At 44.2% G+C, this 24,816-nt stretch overlaps 1 protein-coding gene across 1 annotated transcript in view; it reads right to left on the bottom strand.

Moving 5' to 3' along the window:
* SEMA5B (semaphorin 5B) overlaps positions 1-24,816 on the bottom strand; it is a 138,458-nt gene that overhangs the window by 9,121 nt on the left and 104,521 nt on the right. The window contains 9 exon segments of the mRNA XM_009640865.1: positions 7,401-7,606; positions 10,867-10,911; positions 11,819-11,968; positions 12,883-13,053; positions 14,807-15,025; positions 16,556-16,781; positions 18,431-18,578; positions 20,095-20,238; positions 23,338-23,519. Coding sequence (XP_009639160.1) covers positions 7,401-7,606; positions 10,867-10,911; positions 11,819-11,968; positions 12,883-13,053; positions 14,807-15,025; positions 16,556-16,781; positions 18,431-18,578; positions 20,095-20,238; positions 23,338-23,519 — 1,491 coding nt within the window.

The following is a 24,816-nucleotide window of genomic DNA, read 5'->3' as shown; positions in this document are numbered from 1 at the left end:
CCAGCAGCTCCTGAGCAGCCCTGAGCTCTCCATTGCTCCTTAGGACAGGCCGGTCACGGTTCAGGAAAAAACAGCTCAGGTGTTTCAGCTGTCCTCTCTCAGAGCTGTCAAACACGTTCTGGACATTGAGCTCTAGTTCTGAATACTGACACAGCTATCTTTATTTTGTATGTATGCGGTGAGATTTCTTTATAATTCTACTTAAAAATCCATTATTCGCTAGTGGAGCTATTCCAGATGAATAGTGAGGAAGCTCGCCTCCAAGCATACCACAAAGGTTATATGTTTACTGGTATTTATTGTTTGACTAATATTTTCCTCCCCCTTTACTTTAGCTCCCTGCCTTTTTCATGGCTCCCTTTAAACTCTTCTGCAAACACATAATGAATTCCTTCTGAATATCTTGGAGGCACTGAGGATTTCCCAGTTCAGCTAATGTGCATAACGCTGCTGGCCACAGCTTCGAGGAGACAAGGAGGTAGGAAACACTTCAAGCACCTGGACCAGGGAAGAACAATGAAGTTTTAGCAAATGAGGCTAGGGTATATTTGAAATATTCCTCTTCTGACCAGTAGAGGGAAGTCATGTAAATACACAGCAGTCGGTGCAGTGCAATTTTGTTTCCCGCAGTTCTTCATTTACTTCCTCTTCCAGCACAGGTGGGTGGGTGGGGGCAGATACATGTCAGCCTCAGAGAAATTAGGACAGGCAAAAATTGCAATGAAAAGGTAGTATCAATTATTAGATCAATTAGTGTAGCTGGAAAAATCAGATAAACTTTTGAACACATCTGCTTGTCTTCAGGTCTGAAATAGCAGCTCACAAACCTGCCAGCTTTTTCCAAGTGTGCTCATTGTTCTAATTAAAAACAAAACAAAACTTGTCTGTCTACAAACCTGTCTTGCCTGCATCCACAGATTATCACAGCTGCAGTAATACAACCCCAAAGAAAGGCTAGTGTGAGCATCCATGATGACTAGCCTAGCCTGCAAGAAGGCGGAGTATGGACCATATGCCCAACCTGGGTGTAGAGGAGATACATCTGGCCGTACAAGCAGGAGGAGAGAAGGCTGAGTCAATAGGCAAAAACATGACAGGATGAATATGAAGCATCTCCCCACAATGTCACTTAAAACTTCTCAATATGGCTTAAAGAGAAAAACAAAAAGTCATCCCAAAAGCTGGACTCTCTCAAAATGGTGAGGGAGGAGGAGCAACGTGGATTCCCACCCCACAGTGAGCAGCAATAGCCCTGGGAAGTAATGAAGGGTTTGTATGAAAGGTGGATGGAGTGGGGACCAGTTCCCATTGTGGGACTGTTGTGAGCAGCTGCCGAGCATCCCAGAGGGAGCAGGAGCAAGGAAACCTTTAGACCCAAATTGGCGGTTTCCCCTACTCTTAAATAATGTATCTATGAGAGGGAGATATCTGTGACTTGCACACAGCAACCCGCTGAGCCACTGCTGCCATGGGGCGAGGACTCCTCCAAGAGACACACATCATTCTACAGACACAATCATCCTAGGACAGCCACACCTCCAGGCATGCTTGACTGCTCAATTTGACTCGACCCAGTGATATAAAGGGGAGAAAAGACACTAACAGATTTTGACTGAGACGCACCACTTAATCCTTTTTTCCCCATCAGTAAGCTCTCTTGCTTTCCCTTCCTAGCAGGCATTATGTAAATTGAGAGTCCCCTGAAGTGATATTTGCAACTGCAGGATCATACAAGAAAGGGCACAATGCTCCTTTGCCAATGCAACCCCCTGCCCCTGCTATTCTTTTTCAAATAATACTATACTCATGGTAAGTACTAAAAATATGTACTCTACCATCCAAGCACTTAATGTTCTTAAATGCCACTTTGTTCAGGGGAAATAGTCTTTGTTAAACATGAAATTCACTCAGAACAAAATTTATGTTTCAATATGATTGACTGTATTTATATATATATATATATGTGTATTTATTTTTTCCAGCTGATTACATCAGCTAAATCTCTCTCTAAAATGCCATACAGCTAGAGCAAATACTTAAGGAAGACTGTTGATAACTTATTGACGATGTTGGGTATCATCAACTGCTGGCTTATGTCTGAACTTTACAGCCACTTCCTGGGGTTTAAATGATGCACCGTGAAAGGGTCACCGGGAGAAGAGAAAAGCTTATATCACAGCGCTATCAGCGTATGGGCTGTGATCACTACAAATAAATGGGTTAGCCAATTTTAGTTGAAGTAGCAACATATCAAATTAAGCGATAGGACACTGAAGCCCTAAGTTTTCCATGGCAGAGAGAAACAAACATCCTCAGAGACCAAGGCTGACTTAGACAAACATTCCTCTAGGGCATTTGACAGTAGTTAAAGCTCATTGAAACTTGAACACTGGCTGTCTACCTGCTATAAAAAAGGTGTGATTTTCAGTGGCAATGAAAATGACCATCAGCAAGAGAGAGGCTTTTAAAATCCATACAGGCATCCACTTTCCTATACCCTCAGCTTTATTTCTTTTTTCAGTGTTGAAAGCCACACCAAACACCCAGTCTGTTGTTTTATCCAGAAGCATTCTTCTTCCAAAGGCAGAATTGGTTTCTCTTTCATAACCTTCCACGTTGGTATTTTATTGCCATGAATTACTTGGGATTAGTAATGAAGTGTGGATCATAGTGTCCAGAGTCCTTTGCAGGGGGTGTCTGCTCTGCACTGTTATTTGATTCTCAACAGCACTGTTCTTGCTTTGTTAAAAAATATTCATTGTAGCTTCTAATTTATACGGAGTCCCAAGTGACCCACTGAATATTCCCCCCATTTTCTGGTACCGGCATTAATATTTGCTGTATAACTTCAAGCAAGTGCAGGCCCTACAGTCCTCCTGAAGCGAATGTGTATTGTTCTGATGTCCTCCTAGAAACTTCAGGTACCAGGTGATTGATACATCAAATATTTAGTTTCCCTCTTTCATTGCCATATCCTGCAATCTCACGCAGTTCTCACCTCATCTTCCCCCACAATAAATGTGCTCATTGACATAAATTACTCTTTTGCTTGAGCACAACTTCAGTGTTTGGCCCTTAGCTTCTACGAGAGCAGCAGCGATGCCCCAGAGCAGATGCAATGCTCAGGTGCTTCCTCAGCTTATTTGAGGCATCCGTACAGAAAGAGTTTAACTGCATGACTCATGACTAAAGCTGTGTTTAAGGAAGGAAGGACAGAGAGAGGTCTGTCCAGCACAAGAAAATCTGCAGAATCATCATCATAACCATCCTGCAAACTTACATTTCTCACTAATCCCATCTGGCCTGATCCAAAGGCCATTGGATTTTGGATTTGGACCAATGTGCAGGGGCCTTTGACTGTCCAAATCCCGTGTAGAATAAAATCTTGGCTCTCTTTATTGGCAGAGGATTTAGCAATAGGAAGAAGTTCAGTCCAAACCCTTTCTCCATGTATGGCTGTTCCAAGAGCTTCTAATTCACAAGGGCTCAGCCATGACCCAACATCCTCCCACTTCTACTGCAGGATCATCTGGCTTTCCATCAGCACGACTCTAATAAGTAACTCAAATGAGTAAGTCACTGAGTAGCTGAAGCAACATGTTAAAAAAGAGGATCTCCTCTCTGCTTTGATAGCCAGTTATTAACTAATCGGTGTGGCAGTACTGGGAAGGTTGTAGGTGGTTCTGTAATCCATCATGCCAAAATGTGAAGAGCAGATAATTTTTATTTCATTATGCTCTTGTTCTGCACAGTCTTCAATATTGTCAGAGTGCTGTATGAACTTTAACCAATTAATGAAACATGAACTGCTTATTAGGTGACCCCAAAGGTCTCTCCCCTACGATCTGTGAATAACAAATCAAAATCAACGTGCTGCTGGTAAATGCATATGCATGAAATCTTTTAAGACATCATGGCTAAAATAGCTAATAATAAACCTCACAACATTCTTATGAAAGCAAAACAGGAAGGGAAAAGAAGCCAGCAAAAATAAAACACTTCTGCAAAACACTGCCTAGGCAAGCTAGCATCAGCTAAGTGATCAATAGGTCACCATTATGTATGATATTTACATCTGATCTGCATTACTGCATTGCTGTGCTGAAATGCCCAACAAGGCTCATATCAGCTAGCACTTCCTTCATTAAAATCTGCCTTCATATAAAATTCACCTTGATTTATGAGTTTTCATTCAGTGCTCTACATTTGAATGTAACACTGCCAAACTTTCTACTGTGTTCACCTGCCGGTTGGAGAGCAGAGATATTTCAAGATGAAAACAAACTAAAGATGGTTGCAGAAGGCTTATTATTACCAAAGAATGGAAAATAATAGACTTGTGCATATGCTCAGCCTTCTGCTACCATCATGTCACTGTGTATTATCATTCTCTCTTACTGAAAAGTAGTCTACACACCATGTATTTCCTTAATTGTGGATTTATTAACTCTTACACACACACATACACACACTCCCCACAATGATTCATTTGCTTTCATTACCTAAAAATTGTTGGGGGTAGTTTTCTTGGTATCTGCTGAACAGAAACTTCTTTGGGTTTAGAATACAAAATTTCAGGTGTTTTCACTTTCTTTCATACATACTCATTTTAAATTCAGATGGGCCCATATCCAAGCTCAGCCCAACCCTCATTTTCCAGAAGGTGAATTTTAGCTGCTCCATCATTTGAACATTAATTGTGTAGCATCACAATAAAACCACACATGTTCCTTGAAGGCATGAAAAACTCCCTCCTGACCCTTAGAAAAATCTGCCAGTTATTCCTAAATATAAAGCTGGCTAATAACAAGTTCTGTAAGTAATTACACAGCACAGAGCACACAGAGCCTTCCTCTTACTGCACTAATGCTATATTCTTCAAGGGAACACTGAGGAGTGGGAAATTTGTAGTATAAAATGATATATTTTCAGGCAAGAGTTTAAGAAAGGAGGGCCAATAAAGAAGATGAACATAAGGAAAATATTTAACAGGAATAGAGAAAAGGGGCTTCACTTGATAAATAGATTTCACCCTTTCTAATCTCTTTGCCTCATTCACCACTCTGAAAGTGTATGACTTCGAATTCTTCTCGGCAAGTAGCCCCTTGCTCCTAAACGTTTAGTTTTGGTCTGTCCAATGACTGCAGATTTATGTTCTTGAACTCTTTCACTTCCCAGCATTCTAGAAATAAGCCCCATCTGGTCTATGTCTCCTTGTGTCCAACCCCCTTCTTCCCCCAGCCTAACTCATATAGCCCCAGTTAGTTAATGTCTTTTTAAAAATAAACTAGACTTTTCAAAACTTGATCTAATGCCTAGGCTCTTTATGTCCCTCGAGAGAAGATCCTAACAGCTGCTCACTGTTACTGTACACTAGATCAAGTATTCAGAGACAGATCTATCAAAGAGTTCAACTCCCTCCTGATACTACACTAAGTAATCTGCTGCTATTTTAAACTTTGCTTAGCTTTGTTATTACTTCTACTCCACTGCACCATTCAGCACAGACATACTGCGTTTCATAATCCATTTACCCAATTGAGCAAAACTGTTCTGTGAACAACTTCATCCTTCTAAATTTTAACCATTCTTACTATTTAAGCATCATCTGATAAGATATGACAGCACAATATAAATCATGAAGAAAATGTTTACACAAAGCCAACCCTGTAAGTACCTGATTTTGGCCACAAAAATATATTTGTCTCTTTTCTTCGTTACTTGCTATGTAAGAAACAAGGGGATACTCTTGCTCATCTGTTTATTCCTGCAAACTTTTCTCATCTGGGTCTTCCTATAGACTTTGCCACAACTGCTCATGTAACTGGAAGGATTACTCTCATAGTTTGAAGCTTCCAGGATCAGGTCCCAGTTCTTTACCTGTCTTAATAATTTATTACCTAACCTGTATATGCAGAGTGTGTAGAATAATATATCCTGTGAAACTTTGTTAAAAGCCTCTGAAAATCCCAATATGTCTGCCGCTTCCCTCCTATCTAGATCAATATTTATTTAATTTAAAAAAGGAATCCAATTTGCTTGACATGATTTACTTTCCACAAATCCATGCTGACTTGCATTATGATGCTGCACCCTTATTAAACTGTATGCAACTGTAGCCTTATGCTGCTAGGAAATGTATTTTTGAGACCGCATTTATAGGCAGTGGGATCCTCTGAGGGACTGCAATGCCCAACACAAGGAATTCAGCACATGCTTATTGCCAAACTGGTCTGTTATTTTCCAGCTCAAACTGTTTTCTTTTAGAACACCAAAACCACATTGACTCTTTTCAAATGATTTGATGCAAACTCTTAGTTCTGATGCGTATTCCCATTGCAAATCATGGCCATGTATCAGGAATCGTCCTGTGCCCAGCATTATAAAATCCCTACATAGAAACAGTCCCCAACACCCAGGGAGTTTAGACTATGGCAACGGTCCCACTGTTGATCTTATTGCCGGGTCTCAGTCAGAAGCTGGGCCAGATCAGCAGAAGCAGACAATCAAAATGTCAACAGCACATGGCTATATGAAGGAGCAAGCAGCTGCAGGGTTTCCTTCTGGTTTGTGGTCATGTCCCAGATAATGCAACACACTGTTCAAGTGACCTTAGGGAGGCTTTTCCTCACGGTGACTTCAAGCCCCTTCACCCATCCCACTGCTCACTCCTCTGAGCCCACACTTCACCTGGAGACCGATGCTCAAATACAACGATGCGCTACTGTCTCAGCATATTGTGTCTTGCACCCTTAGCCCTACCCGCTCAGACAATGGCTGTTCTCTTTAGCAAGCAGACATGCCAACAGAGTATGCCACCTCAACATTCATCTTCTCCTAAGGCTTCAACTCCCAGTTCTGTTGCTATCACCGAATTCTGCATGGATGCCTGGGGTAAGTTCTGTCCAGTACTGATAGAGGGGGCACAACCCTCTCTGTTTTCTCATTCTCTCCAATTTGGCAGTTCCCAAGGCATTTCCAGAATCTCATCCTCCCAGTAAGTATTTTCCCAGCTATTTGTCTAATGAAGTTTCCATTTTTATTCTTCCTCCCCTCCGTTTCCTCTTACCATGCACTAACAATGCACTGAACTGAGCTCTTACTGATTTCTTAGAGGACAATTTGTATGCATATAATAGTCAGAATAGGCTGGAGTGTCTTGGTATGCACTTGCCAAACTGGCATTCATCAGGTCTGTGAAACGGAACAAAATCCCATTGCAGTAATGGGACTTTGTAACCCCTTTGTGACAGTATGGCTAAATGCCCCTTCAACCCCACATGTAATACCAACAGCTGGGCACCAAACCACAAATCTACCCAATTCCAACCATGACATAAATACAGAATTTGTTCTGGTAGTATCAAGCTGCTTGTGGTATTTCTCATCAAGTTCCCTACCTTGAACTCCATGGGGGTGTACTTCTCATTCTTGGGGGTTGTGTTGCCCTTGTAATGGAGATGGTTGGGAGTGGTTGGGTGGATAACAGTCGACTCCTGGGACTGCCTCTGACAGCGCTGGCAGTACACGTAAATCACAAACGTTAAGAGGCTAGAGCCGAAGAAACAGGAGACCCCAGTGGCAATCAGATGGATGAGACTAAAACCTGCAAGGGAAATGACAATAGAAGCTATTTTTAAAGAAGCCTTTTTCCCTTTCCCGACAAGACCACAGGTGCAAATCAGAGCTATGACATCTCGGGATCAACATTAATAAGCTGTTGAAGCCAGAGTCTTACGTTCTAACATAAACTGACATAATCTCCCTGCAAATCAGTCTCCCCACTGCAGCTCTGCCTTGTGCAGTTTAACAGGTTCATGCATTGTTTTCTCAAAGCTCCCTCCCTGTCTCTCCTCTCTCCCCTCTATTGATATTGAAACTAAACATTATGTTAAGCTGACAGCTAAAGAAATGAGCCGTACAAACAATGCACATTAATGGATTCCAAAGCATGTGCGTGTCATGGAAATAAGGGGATAAAAATGCTCAGTGTTTCTCTAAAGGGGAAGGAAGGGAGAGGAAAGCCCTTTTTTGTCGGCTGCCCAAAATGCCTGTGGGACTGTGTGTGGGGTGGGGGAGATACACATTCCTCCCCCATGTAATCCAAGTGTGCTCAGCATTCTTGCTTATTCACGGGGTGGCATTGCCTTGGCCATGTCTGTGCTACCTCTGAGGCGTATTTGTACGGCTACCAGTGAGACAGGGGTCCTCAGGGGAATGGGAGGAAAAAGGTGGAAAGGTGGTGGAAAGGTGGTGGAAAGGTGGTGGAAAGGTGGTGGGAAAAGGTGGAAAAAGGGAAGGGGGGAACTGCTTGAAAAACACTCCATTGTTGGCTTTCTCCACAAATTGAAAAGATAAGAAGCCAGCTGCAGGCAGGTGCTGGTAGGGTAGCTTCAGTGCAAATATTTCAAAAAGAAAAGCTCTTGGACTATAAAAGCCTCCTACAGAGATCTCTCCATGTGGGATTGCAGCCGCACCCTCCAAGCCCAGCACTGACCTCTGGAAGGAGCTGTAGTTGTGTGTCCCACGCACTGGGAGGTACTTACGACTGGGGTGGGGGGCTGAAGGAGGGAAGACAAAGTCAAGTGGTACTCCTCCTTCCTCCCTCACCTCAGGGACTCTCAAACCCCATGGTAAAACCAGCCACCAACAGATCTCCACTGAGAACAGAACAAACAGAAGCGACCTTTACAGCCACCGAGTTAACGAAGCAACTAGAAGCAATCTTGGGCGGCAAAACTTTATGACCCTGTGGTCTTTTGCTATGTGTGTGGGGGGGCTCTACAGAAAAAGAATCAGCGGTGATAGCTCCAAATGCTACTGCTTTTCCTCTGCCTGTGCTCTGTCATCTTTCAAAGAAAAGTAACAGGGGCCCTAGTACCTGGGGGGGGGATGACCCTGACTGCTTCCCCCAGGGCAGCTGTCCCAAGGGATGCCACATCGGCTTCGTGGGGACTGCAGCGGTAAAATTCCCGTAACACTTAAAAAGCCGATTCATTTGGACAGACTGCTGTGTTGACTTGACTGTGTGCAGAGAAATGGAAGGGACTACTCAGGGTGGCTTTAAACGAGGTTCATTCTTAGTCTGATCACGGCGTGCATTTTTTGGTGCCATCTTACATTTTAACTGATATGCTTTTCAAATAGAGAATTCTGCCCATTAGTCTACTGCTCTCCTCTAATCTTTAGTTAAAAAATATCCTCCTGAGTTTAAAAAGAACAAAACCAATAGAGTTCTACAGCAAAGTAATGCACTTCAATCATAATTACAGTAAGGAACATACAGAATTTATTAGACTGACAAGCTACATTTATTTTTTAAACCATACTATAAAATTCTATTGCAAGATTACCACTTTCTATTGTGTTTTGGATGATGGTCCAAAAAACCAGCAGAAAGATGATAATTTCCTGCTAAATGTTACAAGACTTTTCCAAAAAGACATTTCCTTTCTAAAAACCTCTGCCTGCTTTATGTCACTCATGAGAGGTAAAACACAGAACATGCAATCGTCTTCAGTGAAGCCACATGACACTCTGCCACATTCCCCTCCTGCCCAGCTTTGCTTATCTTACAGTGAATGTTTCATTTCACTGTTCCATTTACCAATTCACTACAGTAGGAAATCCTTTCTAAAACATAAAGCTCTCTTACATTTTCCTCTCACCTTTGATAGACCCATCTGATTTTTCAGATGACTTTTAGCCACATCTTAGGGACAAAGCAAATTATTTTGTTTGCAGCATGTGAGTCCCCAGGAGGGAAGCTTTCTGGTTCATCACTCTGAAAATATAGATTTTTTGAGCCGCATCAAACAGAATTTCTATTGATTAGCTTCTTTGCCAAATATCGTAGAACACTAAGTAATAAATAATATTAGCTATGGTAAAACGTAGATTGCAACAGCAAATGCAGTGCTGGTGGTAAAAGAAGGAAATGTGGATACAGTGCACAACAGCAGAGTGCAAGCTGTAGCAAGGAGTCCTGGAACTGAAGCAGATACATTGCACCCTCTGAGGGAGAAGGAGTGACGCAGAAAGCCAACTGGTACATTGCAGGTGCTGAAATCTTAATTCCATTGATTGCCCCACAGTCACAAACCGAGAGGCCACATTTCCGTGCCACAGGTGGCATACCTTTTTTTGCCATGATCTCCACAGGGAGAAGAGATTTTGGCAGCCTGCAGATCATCTAGATTTCAGGAAAGCAGGGATGTGATGCTAGCAGGAGCTGACATGGTCATTAGCGTGAAACTAGCATTTTAAAATGTCGAAGGAACCTGCCATTTTCTTCAGTCTGCATTTTTATCATAGGGGCTCCTAGGGCAATGGAAAAGTGACACTAATGACTGAATCTTTCTAAGTTACATGCAGAAAGGAGACACAACTTCTGTGAGAGGTGAGGACTTGAATGAAAGGAAGTGCTTGGAGGACAAGTATAAACCCTAATCTCATCCTATATCAGCAAAAGATGTGTCTAAGAGGCCCTGTTAACTGAAATCTTTATAGGTTATTTAAAAACACCTGCCTCCAAACAGCTGGAGGCTTACAGTGGTGGAATGAGGAATATCCCTTCCTTTCTCCTCAACCATTTACCCTGTGGATACAGAGAGACAAGCAATGTGCTCCTTGGTAATTAATGACCCTCAATGACCAACCCAAACCCTGAAATAAATAAAAATCTTGGAACTGACAAGTGGACATGCGATACATTCCTCCAGTCTGACTCAGACAGCAAGACTCCAGTGGAATTAAGGCTATCAGTGGGATATGAGCTGTATAGATTAATGGTTTGGTTGATACTGCACAGGGAGAAAAGAAGCCAGGTTAAGATAAAAATAAGATATATAGTTAGTGGTACCCTACCTCCACAGTTCGTGCTCTCATCAATGCTGGAGGCTGGCAGGATCACTAAACAAAGAGAAGAAGATTGGAAAAAGTTGTCATTTTGCCATCACTTTCATTCTTTAAGTAATTAAACCCCCTGTGCTCCAGACATGAAAAGCTGCTCACGTGTTCTGCAGCAAGCTGAGAGTCTCTCTAAATTGAATGATAAGCTTAGAGTGTGAAACACATGCAACAAAACCTGTCCAAAGGCCCGACAATTCCAGTACTGTTACCTGATCACTGTTTAGCTTCTTCAATTTAGGGGAAAGAAGACAGCTGAGAAAACTGTGAAAAAGAAGAGTACCATTGCCTAGAGATGTCAGATTTTTAAGTCAGGACACCATAATCCAGAAAAGAACGCATGGAAAGGGCTTATTCTGTCTGGACCCATATCAAATATTTGCCTGAGAGATTCAATTTCCACAAAATACAGGGTGGAAGGTGTTGATGACCATCTGTCCATCAACGCTGGTGCTCTGTTAGACCCTTGATTAATCTCTCCACTTCACATGCCAATTTTCTCCATCTGCCTCACCTTATTTCTTCACTCTTTTGGGGATGCTTCTTTTGATACCTGAACTCAAGGACCTTCTGTTGCCCATATCCATACTGAGAACAGAGATAATTTTTATAACCCAGCTTGAGATGAACTATGCAATGTTAAAAGCTTCAATTCAGGCGAAGCAGGACTAGCTATTTATTACAGATCTAGGTAATTCTGTTTTAAAGAAAAGCCAAGCTGCCTTAAAGGAATGCCAGTTATCCTGTGCCTGCAACAAGGGAGATTTTAACGTGTATGTTTGCTTGTTTTTCTAGAAGCATCCAAGCCCAGTTTAGAGTAGGGAAGATCTCAGCCCAGCTTGACAGTAAGGGCACAAGCTGCTCTCCTGAGATGGCCCACCCTCTCCCTCCTCCATGATGTTGTACATACCAGGAATTTCATTATACAGGCAATCTTGGTACTGTGTGCTGTTTCCGACACACTGAGAAGAGTCTGGGCTGTGTACCTCGCAGTAACGGCTGCGGTACTGGATGCCCTCTTCATTACACAGGCTCCACTCTGACCACTCTGACCAACCACCTGAAATCCAAGATCAGAAAAACACCCAGACAACGTCACCAAGAAGAAAAGGGATCCCTTGTACATACCAAACTTCTCCCATGCTGAAGGATGTCTAAATCCTGGCCTGGGCCTCTCTCACACATCTAAACCCGGGGCCTTTGGTGGATTTAGTTTTCTCAATACAAATAATAATGCAAACATCATACCCTACTTATCAGGTTGTAGTTTTCTTAATACAGACTGAACCAACCCTTGGTGAAGCACCGCACAGTATGGAGTTGTCTTAAAAGCTCCCATATCAGCTCTTTGGTTAAAGACATACAAGGAGCTGGATGGGGCAATGTCACACCAGGACCTCCAAGCTTTGAGGTGGCCTCCCAGGGATACCCCGGGTAGCCAGCAAAAGTTACAGCAGTTAGAGAGTTTTGCTGATGTTCCTAAGCAGGAGTCAGCCTGTACTGGATCAGAAACACACAAAGGCGGTTCAAAACCAGCACAGCTCTAAATCCTGTCCTCTGAGTTGTAGCACATGCTCATCTGCCTGTCTGTGTAAGAAAAAGGAAGGATTGTCCCTTCAGCAACTGTACAGATTGATGCTTCATGACTCCGTTTATTTGTCTTGTAACCTCCCACATTGAAGAATGAAACTCCTGCTTTTTCGATTACTTTACATGGATCAGCTGTTAACAGGATTTTGCCTGTCCGGCACCAGAATGCCAGAGCATGGGCTGGTGAACAGGTAAAGAGCAAGGTGATGCACTGCAGTTGAACACTGGGGTGTCTCCTTTTTCCCTGGCTCAATAGATATTGACTGAATGGACAGAAAAGCATCTAACTGGTGGTGCTTCTGATTTATTTTTTAAACATTTTGCAGATGTGCCTTGCTCACACCACCACCCAAGCCAGGTGGAGCAGGGACAAGAACTGGCTACCTTCACATGGGTGTGTGTTGCAAAGGGCCTCCTCAGTGTGCAGACCAATGCAGATATCCTCTCCGCTAGACGGAGCTGGATTGGTGCAAGTCCGCGTGCGCTGGTAGTGTCCTCCTCCACAGGTTGCTGAGCAGTGAGACCAAGGAGTCCAGCAAGACCATGAGCCTTTCACTGAAGGGCATTGAAAAGCAAGGAGAGAGAGGTAGAAGTCGTTGGTTAATCTCCTCACTGTGACAAAGCTGGAGAACCCCAACATCTCACCTTCCAGATCCACCCTGCCCAGACCAGCTAGCACTTTCTTGCACCCCGGGACTTTTGGGCCTGACAACAAGAACTTCGTATCAAGAGAGGGTACGAATGTGCTGCACTCTGCAGATGCAGAATGAAGTCTATTCACAAAAAGACTCTGCATCATAAAGTGCCAAAATAGAAACTATTCTTTAGGGTAGTCACCAAAACAGTCTGTTCTATTCTATGCTATGCTATGCTACGCTATTCTACACCTTTTTATAAAACAGCATTGTCATTATTATATTGTTGCCTGATGCTTCACCTATAGCAACAGCAGATTTATTTAGGAAAACAGTGCTGCACAACCTAAGTGGAGCTTATATGGCACCTTTCTTTCAGGGTTCCGAGTCCTCTAGTTCCAACCTTCAGGGAACAGAAACTCAGAGGCTTTATCTGAGCATAGCCCCACATGTTAACAGTAAAATTAGGGAGGGACTTAAGATCCCTGATTCCCACCCCCCCTTGCCAGGCTACTAGATTGTGTGATTTGCAGGTCCACATGCCATTATTTCAGAAGATAATAACCTGATGACTTAGTGCAAGATAAACCCAGGATTTGTGTATATATATTGAGTGAGGCAGGAAGGAGGGAGACACAGAGAAATAGTAATCATGCACTCAGAACAGATTGTAAAACATCATAGTGTCCAAGGGGAGAAAACAGCACAGAAGAAGGGCACAGACACTAGTGAAAAGCCACTGAGAGCTTCCAAAATAGTACTAATAGCTGCCTTTATAGTGCTAGAGTTATTTTCTTTTTATAGGCCATAGAGTGCAATATTTGACACTCCTGCTACGCTCTTGCTGCACATTCTGATCATATTTTCCTATCTGCATTGGAATTTTATCTTTGTATTGAATTTTAGAGTCATAATAATACTATTGGAATGCGGCATTTTCAAGTGTAGGCCACAAACTATATCACCAGAGGTAGATAATTGCTTGAACTGCAAAGAGGCAAGGCAATTTGTGTAAGAACACTTAAATTTAGTTTAGATAGTTATTACAGAGCAAGGAGGATAAGTGAGAGAGAATACAGTAGTCAATGGCCTATTATTACTATTCTGGACCAGGAGTGCAACATAAACATGAGGACAAACTCGAAAACCAGGAAACCAGGCAAGAATACTCCCTGCTGGCTGTGCAGGAAATGGTAACTGATGTCAAGAGTAGATGCCCATCGCAAGAACAATACGTAAGCAGGAGAGGGGGAAGAAACAAGTGTTCACAAGAAGAACCGCCACATCAAGCATCTCTACACAGTATTAAGCCACATTTATTAAGCCCATCTCCTCAACTTGGTGCAGAATGCACCGCAATGCCCTCCACTGGATGGAGCATCAAACCTTCCTGAAGCAAAAAGTTGCTTGACAAGCCACAATACTACTTCCTCTAGAGGATGCAGCCGTATAGCCCTCTGAGCCTAGGTGAAACATAAGTCATAGCACTAAGGATGACACACATGGGTCATTACAATAGCTTTAAAAAAAAAAAAAATCAAGAAAAAATCCCCCAAATTAATTAAAAAAAAAAAAAAGGCAGCTTGGAAATACTGATATCTTTTTTTGTGGCTCTACCGTTAAGATGGGGAAGAACACCTCTGAATTTCATGCAGGAAGATGATCGTGGTTACCTGGGCAGGGATGCAGGTTGCAGTCTTGGTACTCCATCGCTGACCCCACGCAGGGCAAGCCACCATTTTTAGGTTCAGGGTTTGTGCATGTTCTCTTCCTGATCCTAAAGCCCAACTCACAGTCCCTGGAACAGGAAGACCAGGCCCCCCAAAAGGACCAGCCCCCATTGATAATCCGTGCAGAGGTCTTACCAGTCTTGAGGAGGTCATCAACAAGAGCTTCAAGGAAAACAAACAAGACACCACATAATCACAAATTAGTCAGTTGTTGGGCTTTTAAAAAGGGCTTCAGCTCATGAATAGAAACAGGATTTATGTGCCCTGGGGAAGAGTTTCTGTTGAAAGCCCTTAGCAAGAGTTTTGTTCCACAGGGCTACAGCTAAGCTAGACACAAAATGAAATCTGTACACACACAAACTGAGTCTACTGATATCCTTGATAAATTACCTTTCTGGGCAGCAAATTGTGGCAGTTGAGGCTGTGCCCTCAGGACACTGCCTTGCATCACAACAGTAGTGAAGGGCATAACCCCAGAGGCAATGCAGAAGGGGACCTCCAGAGAAAAGAAGAGTAAAGACACGCTGTCGGGTAGAATGGCTCTTCTTCTCTACACCCTCATTACTTGCCTGTTCTCTTTGGGGCAGCCTGGCAGTAGGAAGAACAAATCTATACACTGCCATAAGCACAGAGCTCACAACTGTGTTGAATTCTAAAGTCATGGGCCTCTCTCCACCCCTGCCATTTTTCAGTGATACTGGGCATACATGTCGAGATTTATGCAGACACAATCAGGTTCTGGTTGTTCTGAGAGGATCCCCCTTCCACCACCAAATCTAGGCTTGCCCTATGGTTTCCCAGAGCTGGCAAGACGTACAGTCAGTATCACACACTGCTGAGCCATCATTGGGGCAGAATCGACTCTCGGTCTTCTTCCTCCCAAACTGCAGCTCATGGGGATCGGACAGCTGGGCACGACACGTGTAGCGAAAGCGCTGCTCCTGGCGGGCACCATTCTGGGTGATGTTGACAGGCATCCAAGGGGTCCAGGGTGTGTTCCTGCGCACCTCCGGGCAGCTCTCTGGGTTGCAGGTCTTATATTCCTGCCGAGAAGGAAACCCACTCTCTCCTTACTTGTTGAACATCAGCAGCCTAACTGCCAGAGATTTGTTTACACCCCTGAAAATAAGAGGGTAGGTACCCTCTGCATCTAAAACAACCTCCATCCACCTTACCTGACCTTACAGACATAAGCCAGTGCCACACAAAATGTGGTGACTACGGAGGCAGTGGTGTTGCATAGCTTCAGGTGGACCTCAAGGGTGAACTATATTTGCCATTTTTATGTCTCCCTCAGGTTTGCGTTTCTTTGCTGACTCAAAGTCCTGTGGGGTTTTGAAAGCTTGGTACATAGAATCATAGAATGTTTTGGGTTGGAAGGGACCTTTAGAGGTCATCCAGTCCAACCCCCCTACAGTGAGCAGGGACACAGCTAACTAGATCAGGTTGCTCAGAGTCCTGTCCAACCTATCCTTGAATGTTTCCAGGGATGGGGCCTCCACTACCTCTCTGGGCAACCTGTTCCAGTGTTTCACCACCCTCATTGTAAAGAATTTCTTCCTTATATCCAGTCTAAACCTACCCTGTTTTAGTTTAAAACCATTACCCCTTGTCCTGACATTATGGGCAAGAGAATAATTCAGGCAATAGGTAATAATAACAGCAAACAAGCCCAGAGCTGGCAAGACGTACAGTCAGTATCACACACTGCTGAGCCATCATTGGGGCAGAATCGACTCTCGGTCTTCTTCCTCCCAAACTGCAGCTCATGGGGATCGGACAGCTGGGCACGACACGTGTAGCGAAAGCGCTGCTCCTGGCGGGCACCATTCTGGGTGATGTTGACAGGCATCCAAGGGGTCCAGGGTGTGTTCCTGCGCACCTCCGGGCAGCTCTCTGGGTTGCAGGTCTTATATTCCTGCCGAGAAGGAAACCCACTCTCTCCTTACTTGTTGAACATCAGCAGCCTAACTGCCAGAGATTTGTTTACACCCCTGAAAATAAGAGGGTAGGTACCCTCTGCATCTAAAACAACCTCCATCCACCTTACCTGACCTTACAGACATAAGCCAGTGCCACACAAAATGTGGTGACTACGGAGGCAGTGGTGTTGCATAGCTTCAGGTGGACCTCAAGGGTGAACTATATTTGCCATTTTTATGTCTCCCTCAGGTTTGCGTTTCTTTGCTGACTCAAAGTCCTGTGGGGTTTTGAAAGCTTGGTACATAGAATCATAGAATCATAGAATGTTTTGGGTTGGAAGGGACCTTTAGAGGTCATCCAGTCCAACCCCCCTACAGTGAGCAGGGACACAGCTAACTAGATCAGGTTGCTCAGAGTCCTGTCCAACCTATCCTTGAATGTTTCCAGGGATGGGGCCTCCACTACCTCTCTGGGCAACCTGTTCCAGTGTTTCACCACCCTCATTGTAAAGAATTTCTTCCTTATATCCAGTCTAAACCTACCCTGTTTTGGTTTAAAACCATTACCCCTTGTCCTGACATTATGGGCAAGAGAATAATTCAGGCAATAGGTAATAATAACAGCAAACAAGTTTCTGCTGTGACCTGAGATGCTGCTCTTAGGTCAGCCTAGAGGAGCCCCATGAGGACAAAATGTCAGTAAGGTTTATTCCTGGAAAAGTTTATTGTTTTATTTTTAAGATGGGTTTAGATTATCTCTTTTTTACAGCTATTTTTGTTTGGTTGGCTTTTTGAACTGTCTAGTGAGGGCTATGAACCCTTTGCCATTCTTGGCGTAGAGGATCCATTGAGTACAGACAACATTCTGGTTGGATGAGGATGGGGGTGATTTGGGGTCTTTACAATTCTCGCTGCTAGTGGAAGGAATTCCAGTGACAAACATTGCATTCTTGTTTAAAAATAAATAAATAAACCAGTCTTTTCTGGCAGAGGGAAAGAAATGTAATGCTTCAGGACTTTATGATTCTAGAGTAAATGCCAAACAGCTTGTGAACAGATGGGAGGTTCCAGATCAAATCTGCTTACACTAAAAGAAAACCCTTCATAAAACTAATTAAAACAGCTGCATGAAACAACTGCCAGAATAGGAAAGGGACAATAAAGAGAGAAAATGGGTAGCCATTGCCTCTCTGATAGGTTAACTAGATGTTTGACCTGTTGTTTACTGAAGTATGACAGTGAGACTCATTTCTGATGCACGTAGGGCCTCTTTGACTCAGTAGGATCATCCTTGGGAGTGGGGCAGAAGAAAAAAAATGTATAGTACTTTCAGGTAAAGGACTTGCTACCTAAGCTTACAGAGGCCTAAAGGAAGTCCTCTGTATACCAGTTTGTCCTCATCTGCGTGTGTGTGTGCACATACCCTCTCTGACATACACCCTCACACCAACTGCATTGACTTTGGGAATCTACCACCTCTCTGCTTCCCAGTTCATTTCAGCATCCTCTCCAGCAAAAGCTGAGGATATAATTTTCTTTTAGCTTGAGAAATAAAAGCAAGATGGAGAGAGGAGTTAAATACCAAGACCCTAGATACTAGACATCAATAGGAGCCCCTTACACAACGTCAATAAACAATACGTACCACAGCACAGCCTGGACACGTATTTCCATTTTCACAGGACCTCTGCCTTGAATGAATCCCTCCACCACAATTCACACTACATTTATTCCAAGGACCCCATGAAGACCAAAAAATTGGTAATGGACATGGACTGTTCTCATTACAGAATCTGAAAGAAGAAAGTGCATTGCTCAAAAAACATCCATGTCAGCACATCTGAGGGACAAAATGGTGATGGATACAAGACTGCATGCTGCATTTGGGTGCAATTCATGCATGCACAAAAAGCCAGCAGAAGGCTGACACAACAGTCAGATTAGCAATATTCCTGTTCATGGTGGAGAACTGTACTCTTTGTACAGAATGCGGAGTGGTTAACCAGGCTGAGCTCACCAAGACAGTCGGAATAAATGGTCAAGATCAGGTTTTTCAAAGTCCTCTAAGCTCATAACTTTTATGCACTGAATTCCCCAAAGCGCTCATAAACTGAAGCCCATGTGTCATAGAGAAAGTGGATGGTAAATATTTTCGATGGGATGACTAATGGGAGGTCACCTCAACAGTGATCTGTCACTAATGGCAGGTGCTAAACACTTGACAAACTTCTCTTCACATGATCTGGCCCTTACTGCTGCTTGGACCCTAAAAAACTAGTGTTTGCAGCTGGAGCTGAACTAGATGCCATATGCACCTAAAAGCAGGCCCTCAATTAATGTTATTTCATGTTCCCTTTTCAAAAGGTAACTTAAATTTTTTTCAGCTTTTTAATCAATATTGTTCTCAAATTGAATCACACAGCACTGCAGTTGACTCAGATGTAGTATTTAAAACCCAAAAAAGACCACTCTGAATGGCCACAAATCAAACTAAACATTAAAATGTCCTGAATCAAGGAAGTTAAATGAATTGCCCTTTGTATTCTGAGAAATGCAGAGAGATCTGTCTTAAGTGACCACAGCCTACTGCCAAGCAGAGGTGGCCTTTAATGAAATGTCAAATCTGGAAACTAAATTGGGATGCCCTGAAGCATGTGTTTAATGAGGGGCTGGGCTTGAAGAAATGTAATCTTGCAGATGGCTCTGTAGGTTCAAAAAGTATTGTCTTTTAGTGATTTTGCATGAAATTTGCTTAGCTTAGAGGGAAAAAAAAAAAAAAAAAAGAGATGTTTTTCTGATGTAAAGCCCTGCAAAAGCTCAACCCTGAATCTGTGAGTTAAACTGTATTCTGTCTTGAACTTCTTTTGGTGCATCAGCATAATTAATACAGACTTAGGAACGGTGCAACTGGCAATGAAAGCTGCACATATTCAACTGCCTCCTCAGGGATGGATCAGAGCAGTGCAACTGGATCTATGAACTCTATACAGCTAACAGCAGGCACAGCTTCTCCTTTTGCTGAGGAGGTTGGCCCTCTGATGGGGGTACAGGAATGCTTGTGAACGTCTGAAGGGTCCTGCCTGAGAGGGAAGGCAGCTCTGAAGTCCCTCATGGTCACAGGCTCATTGAAAAAGAGTGGCCATGCAAGTGAGCAACCTCATCCCTTCCAGGCTCTGGAATTCCTTCCGCTTAGTGCATTTTGTGCAGACAAACAGCCTTAATTATTCGCTTTCATAGAAGAGCCACCACTTCCAGTTGCCAACATTATAACCACAGAAGTGAACACCCAGCAACATGAACATCTCTTACCTTTCTTCCCTGCTCTGTCCAACGCAGACCCTACCCCCATACCGTGGAGCAGGGTTGCTGCAGGATCGCTGGCGGACCTGGAAGCCTATCCCGCAGGAGGTGCTACACGGAGCCCAGGAAGACCAGGGTGTCCAAGCGCCATTTCTAACAAAGGGGGTGAGAGAGAACAGGTTACCTGATGATCTGCCCACATCATGCTGTGCTTGACAACAAAACACGTAAGGTTCTAATGGGGGAATCACTGAACTCATTGGAGAAGAGATTATTCATTCCAATAAGACTTTACATCAGCAGAGACCTAGAAAAGGGAGTTTCGAAAGTGCTTAGCATTGGCCTAACTTTCCTCCCATTGAAGTCTCTAAGAACTGGAAAGGAAAAGAATGAAGCCAATACTGAATGGTTTTGAAAATGCCTCCTAGGATTTGCTGGGCAACAGTGTGGTTGCTATAACTCTCACTGACTATTCCCCCATCTTCTCCTCCACGTCTCATAACCTACCTTTTCTGAGCCAATGACTGATCCCAAAGTTGTATCTCCTGGACTCTTCTGCACAAACAGTGCAGGTTTTGAGGCTCACCAATGCTAGTTGTGCCAAAGGATGTAAAAAAACTGACCCTCTGCTAATTCAGTAGGTACTGGTGCTTTAAATCTCTTACAGCATTACTACTGCCAGCTCCCACAGTTTTATCACAACCCTCATAATATTTGGTGCTTTCCTAAAGCCTTCAGCATTGAATCCTATTAAGTGGAAATCTCAAATTTCATTAAAAGTAACAATAATTGCTTCTAGCTTTCATGGCCACCTGCAGACGTCACTGTAGTGTGACCTTAAATCTGTAGAATCCAGAAGGCAATTAAGAGCTCAGAGGCAGGATCGGAGTTTCACGGTTTAATGAGTGATCACATCTCTGCTGAGCAGTGGTACCTTAGCCTGAAGCAAATGTGATGTAAAACCCCCTAGTTCACACCTCAGCGGCAGAGATGATGCTCTGTGCCTCACTCCTGCGACAGGCTGAGCACATGCAGGCGGCCGGCTCCTGAGACACGGCTGCCATGCTGTAACTCAACCGCGTGCTTACACAGAAGCAAACATCGTAATCTTTAAAATCTTGCATTTATTAAAGCTCACCTTCCTCTGATTTGGCAGCACTAGTGAACCTTGGAGCAGGAGAGGAGGAACTGTATCTCATCTCTTCTGTGCTGCAGGTTTCATTTTGTATGGAGCCAGTGGCAATGCTCTGTCTTACAGAACTGCCTAATCTTGACACTTCACTGCCTTAAGCCAAAAAATCTCATTTGTTTTGGTTTTTTTTTTTTTGTAAAGAAAAACCTTTCTAAAAAGCCTAGTCAAAAAAACAACTCAGGTGCTCTCTGGTTCTTGAAAGCTAAGCTTGAAAACAGATGTTAATTTTCAAAGCATTTACTGAACTAATAACACTGCTGGCAAGAAATATTTTCTGGCATAGCACCAATCAGGGCAGAGGATGAAAGTTAAAACCCACATTGCCCTTCACAGTTTTTGTATTTGTTATCAACTCTTGCCTGTTCTTGGCAGCTTTATCTCAGAACCGTATTAGATATTTCTCCCCTCCTCCTCTTGTTCTCTCATCCCCCTCCTTCCTTCTCTTCCTCTCTCCCACCCCAAACAAGGTCAAAGAACAAGTAATTCCTATAAAAATCCTATGATTCCATCTTATTCTGCCATGTTCTAACCCACCTACTACTCCCCGCTCCTTAACCTGAAAGAAAGTTTATACGTAATATCACAGGAAGAAGAAATCAAATGGAAGGTTGCTGTTGTTGCAGCAAAAGTGGGAAAGTAATTTCTACTAAAAATACCTCAACCCCCCAACAATTCTCAGCATCTATTTGCGCTTCAGGATTTTTAACAGAAATAAAGACACCTTTCATTTTCAGATCTCCAGCTTTCTAAAGAACTCATCCTTAAGCATCCTGCTCCCTCTTTGCAAAAAAGAAATCTCAATGCCATATGAAGTCAATTAAAGGAAATTTGAGGGCTGAGGCGGATGTAGGATGACCAGATGTCCCTATTTTTCAAACCATGCTGTTTTCCTATGTCTTAAGAGTGAATAATCTATTTTTCATCCCCTTCTTAGAAGCTGTTCCTGCCTCTTTTGCCATCAGAGCAGTGCTGAGAAACCCATCCCACTGGCATGCTTTCCATTTGCCACTGACATAAAAAGCCTGCCTGGGAAGGCTCTGCTCAGCCCACGGTGGCAGCAGAGGGGCAGGAATGACTGCACGCCTTTTGGGCAGCACAGCCCGCAACTGGAAGGAGAGATGCCAGTTCAAACATGAGTATTGCTGAATTTTTGGTGCCAAGACCAGCACTGATCTCCAGGGACGAGTCAAGAGACAGCTGTCCTTAATGGAATGAATGTTTGTGGAGAAGATAAAGTAGATAAAAACTGTATTGACCCAATATTTACCAAAATACTGGCTGGCCCCACCCTGGTTAAGTAGTGCTAACACTATTGCATCGTCTTTCCTTGAGTCATGATATGATACAGTCTGAGAGCGGTGGGGTAACGTGGACACAAACACTGTGGCTATGTTTGGACACCCGACTGGAGGACATTTAGCTTCCATACTGCTCAAGCATGAGCTTCAGGCTTTGCTGGAAAGGCAGCACTTACTTCTACACAAGCTGAGCTACCTGCATTAAGTACTGTCCCCAGCAGGCATGCCTCCTAAGCGCCGCTCGCTGCCGTACGATGATCTGTTGCTTTCACCGAACCAGCGTGCTGCAGACAGTTTGCAGACTCACAGAACAAGGCAAACAAGCCTTGCTCGGAGCTACAAGTGTTGCTCTGAAGGACCTCTGCTTGCTTTTGGCAACGCAACCTCGGAATCCAAACTCCGAAAAATTATGAGCTTACTGGATTTTTTTAGTTTATTGCTGTTCAAGTTGACTAACAACTACCTCTGCCTTACTCACCTCCTCCTGATGGGTCATCGCTCACTGTACAGTTGAGTGAAACTGAGACACGGCATTGAGAAGGTTAATGTGTACTTCGGGGTGCTCATCTTCCAAGAGCCCTGGCTGAAGGCCCTTCTCTCGGAGCCCTTGGGCTCCTTCATTTTTCACTGACTTCAAGCTGGACCACACATACCTCAGTGTGGCTGGGATACAATAACACGGTCACAGAAACACAAGGAGCTAAGCTGTGGACAGGCACAACTCTGGTTGCCTTCCCAAAAAGCACAAAGATGCTGAGGTACCTTGAGCAGTTTGCGACCTCGATCCTGGCCCCTTCACAGCCGCGACCTCCACAGCGAGGACGAGGGCTGTCACACGAACGTGACCTACACATGCAGGAGCCCGTGCTGTCCCCATCTGAATGCTCACACAGTTGCCATGGGGACCAAGGCCCCAGTCTTCCATTTGTTGTCAGGTTTTTCACCTAAATTTAAAATAAAAAAGGTCATTAATAGCAAGTTTACATTTCTGAGGACGGCCCCACAATAGAAATGCCAAACAAAGCTGCTGGAGGGATTAGGATGCAGCTTAGATGGGAGCTGTCTGTGCTTGCGAGCAAGCTTCAAAACAGGGTTGTTTTCAGACAATGCCGCTTCAATATTTACCCTCCAAATTCCACCCCGCATACCTAACGTGTGCGCACAGGCACCTGAGCCGACCCAGCCGGCACCACACCAGGCACAAGCATCCATCTGCCACACCACAAAACCACCGCGCTCCCTCATCCCACACGGCAGCTTCAGCCTTGCAAGCAATGCAACGGCCAGCGCTGACTGTCCCCACTCCATGGCACTTTTGCCTCTGCAGCGCTTGGGGCTGCTCCTTTTCCCAGTCAGCGTTCATATAAGCACAGTGACCACCTGAGACCGGGGCCTCGCTGAGCTTGGCCCCAAGGGCCTTGTTGAGTTTGGCCATGTCCAAACACACTGTAACAAACGGTTCCCTTTCTAAACACAGCCATAGCCTCAACGGCTAAGCTGGGTGAAGGATAGAAAATGAAGGAGATGGTGGTGACTAGAATTAATGCTGAGGATCACGTAGTGGGCTAAAGAGCAAGAATTCATCTCAAGGCAATTTATAGACCAGACCACACTGCTGTCTGTTTCCTCTGCCCTTTGCTTCATGCCTGTACAGTCCCAAACAGGCTGGGGCTTGATCTTCCTGGGCAATGAGATGAAGTAAAAATACGGCAGTTCTGGCAGAGCAAAAGCATGAGAAACAGAACTATTTCAACCCACCACTGGCGAAGACCTTCCAGAAGATAGGGTGTCAGAGCTTGCTCTCCTGTGCCTTGTTTAACCAGTGCTGCTAGGTGAGCCCCAAGCCAAGGGCCGGGGGATCAAGCTGCTAGGTCCCCTGCAGCAAGGCTGACTTGAGAAGATGAGTGCTGCCTGCTCCTCCCAGGATCGCTCCCAGGCCACTGCTGCCTTCTCATGCCCGCTCCACTGCTGCCGCTGGCACCACCTCTGACAGCAAAATCCAGCAGCTCTTGGACCATGTCTGGGATGCTGCCCAGAACACTCCTGCCCTGGCTTCCCCTCTGCTCCTGACTTCAGAAACACAAAGCAGAAAGACATCCAGGATGGCCCTGCCTAGGTACAGCCACGTCCTTGCTACAGGGCAGCACCAAGATGCTCTGTCCCCTGGCAGCAACCTCTGTCCTCCCCACCCCATGTCCCAAAGCACCAGGTTCCACAGGTGGGGCAGCACCAATGGCGGCT

Source organism: Egretta garzetta, unplaced genomic scaffold (genome assembly GCF_000687185.1).
Source record: "Egretta garzetta isolate BGI_Z169 unplaced genomic scaffold, ASM68718v1 scaffold326, whole genome shotgun sequence".
Classification (NCBI taxonomy): domain Eukaryota; kingdom Metazoa; phylum Chordata; class Aves; order Pelecaniformes; family Ardeidae; genus Egretta; species Egretta garzetta.
The sequence above is the reverse complement of the archived record's forward strand: the minus strand, read 5'-3'. Positions and strand labels throughout refer to the sequence as shown.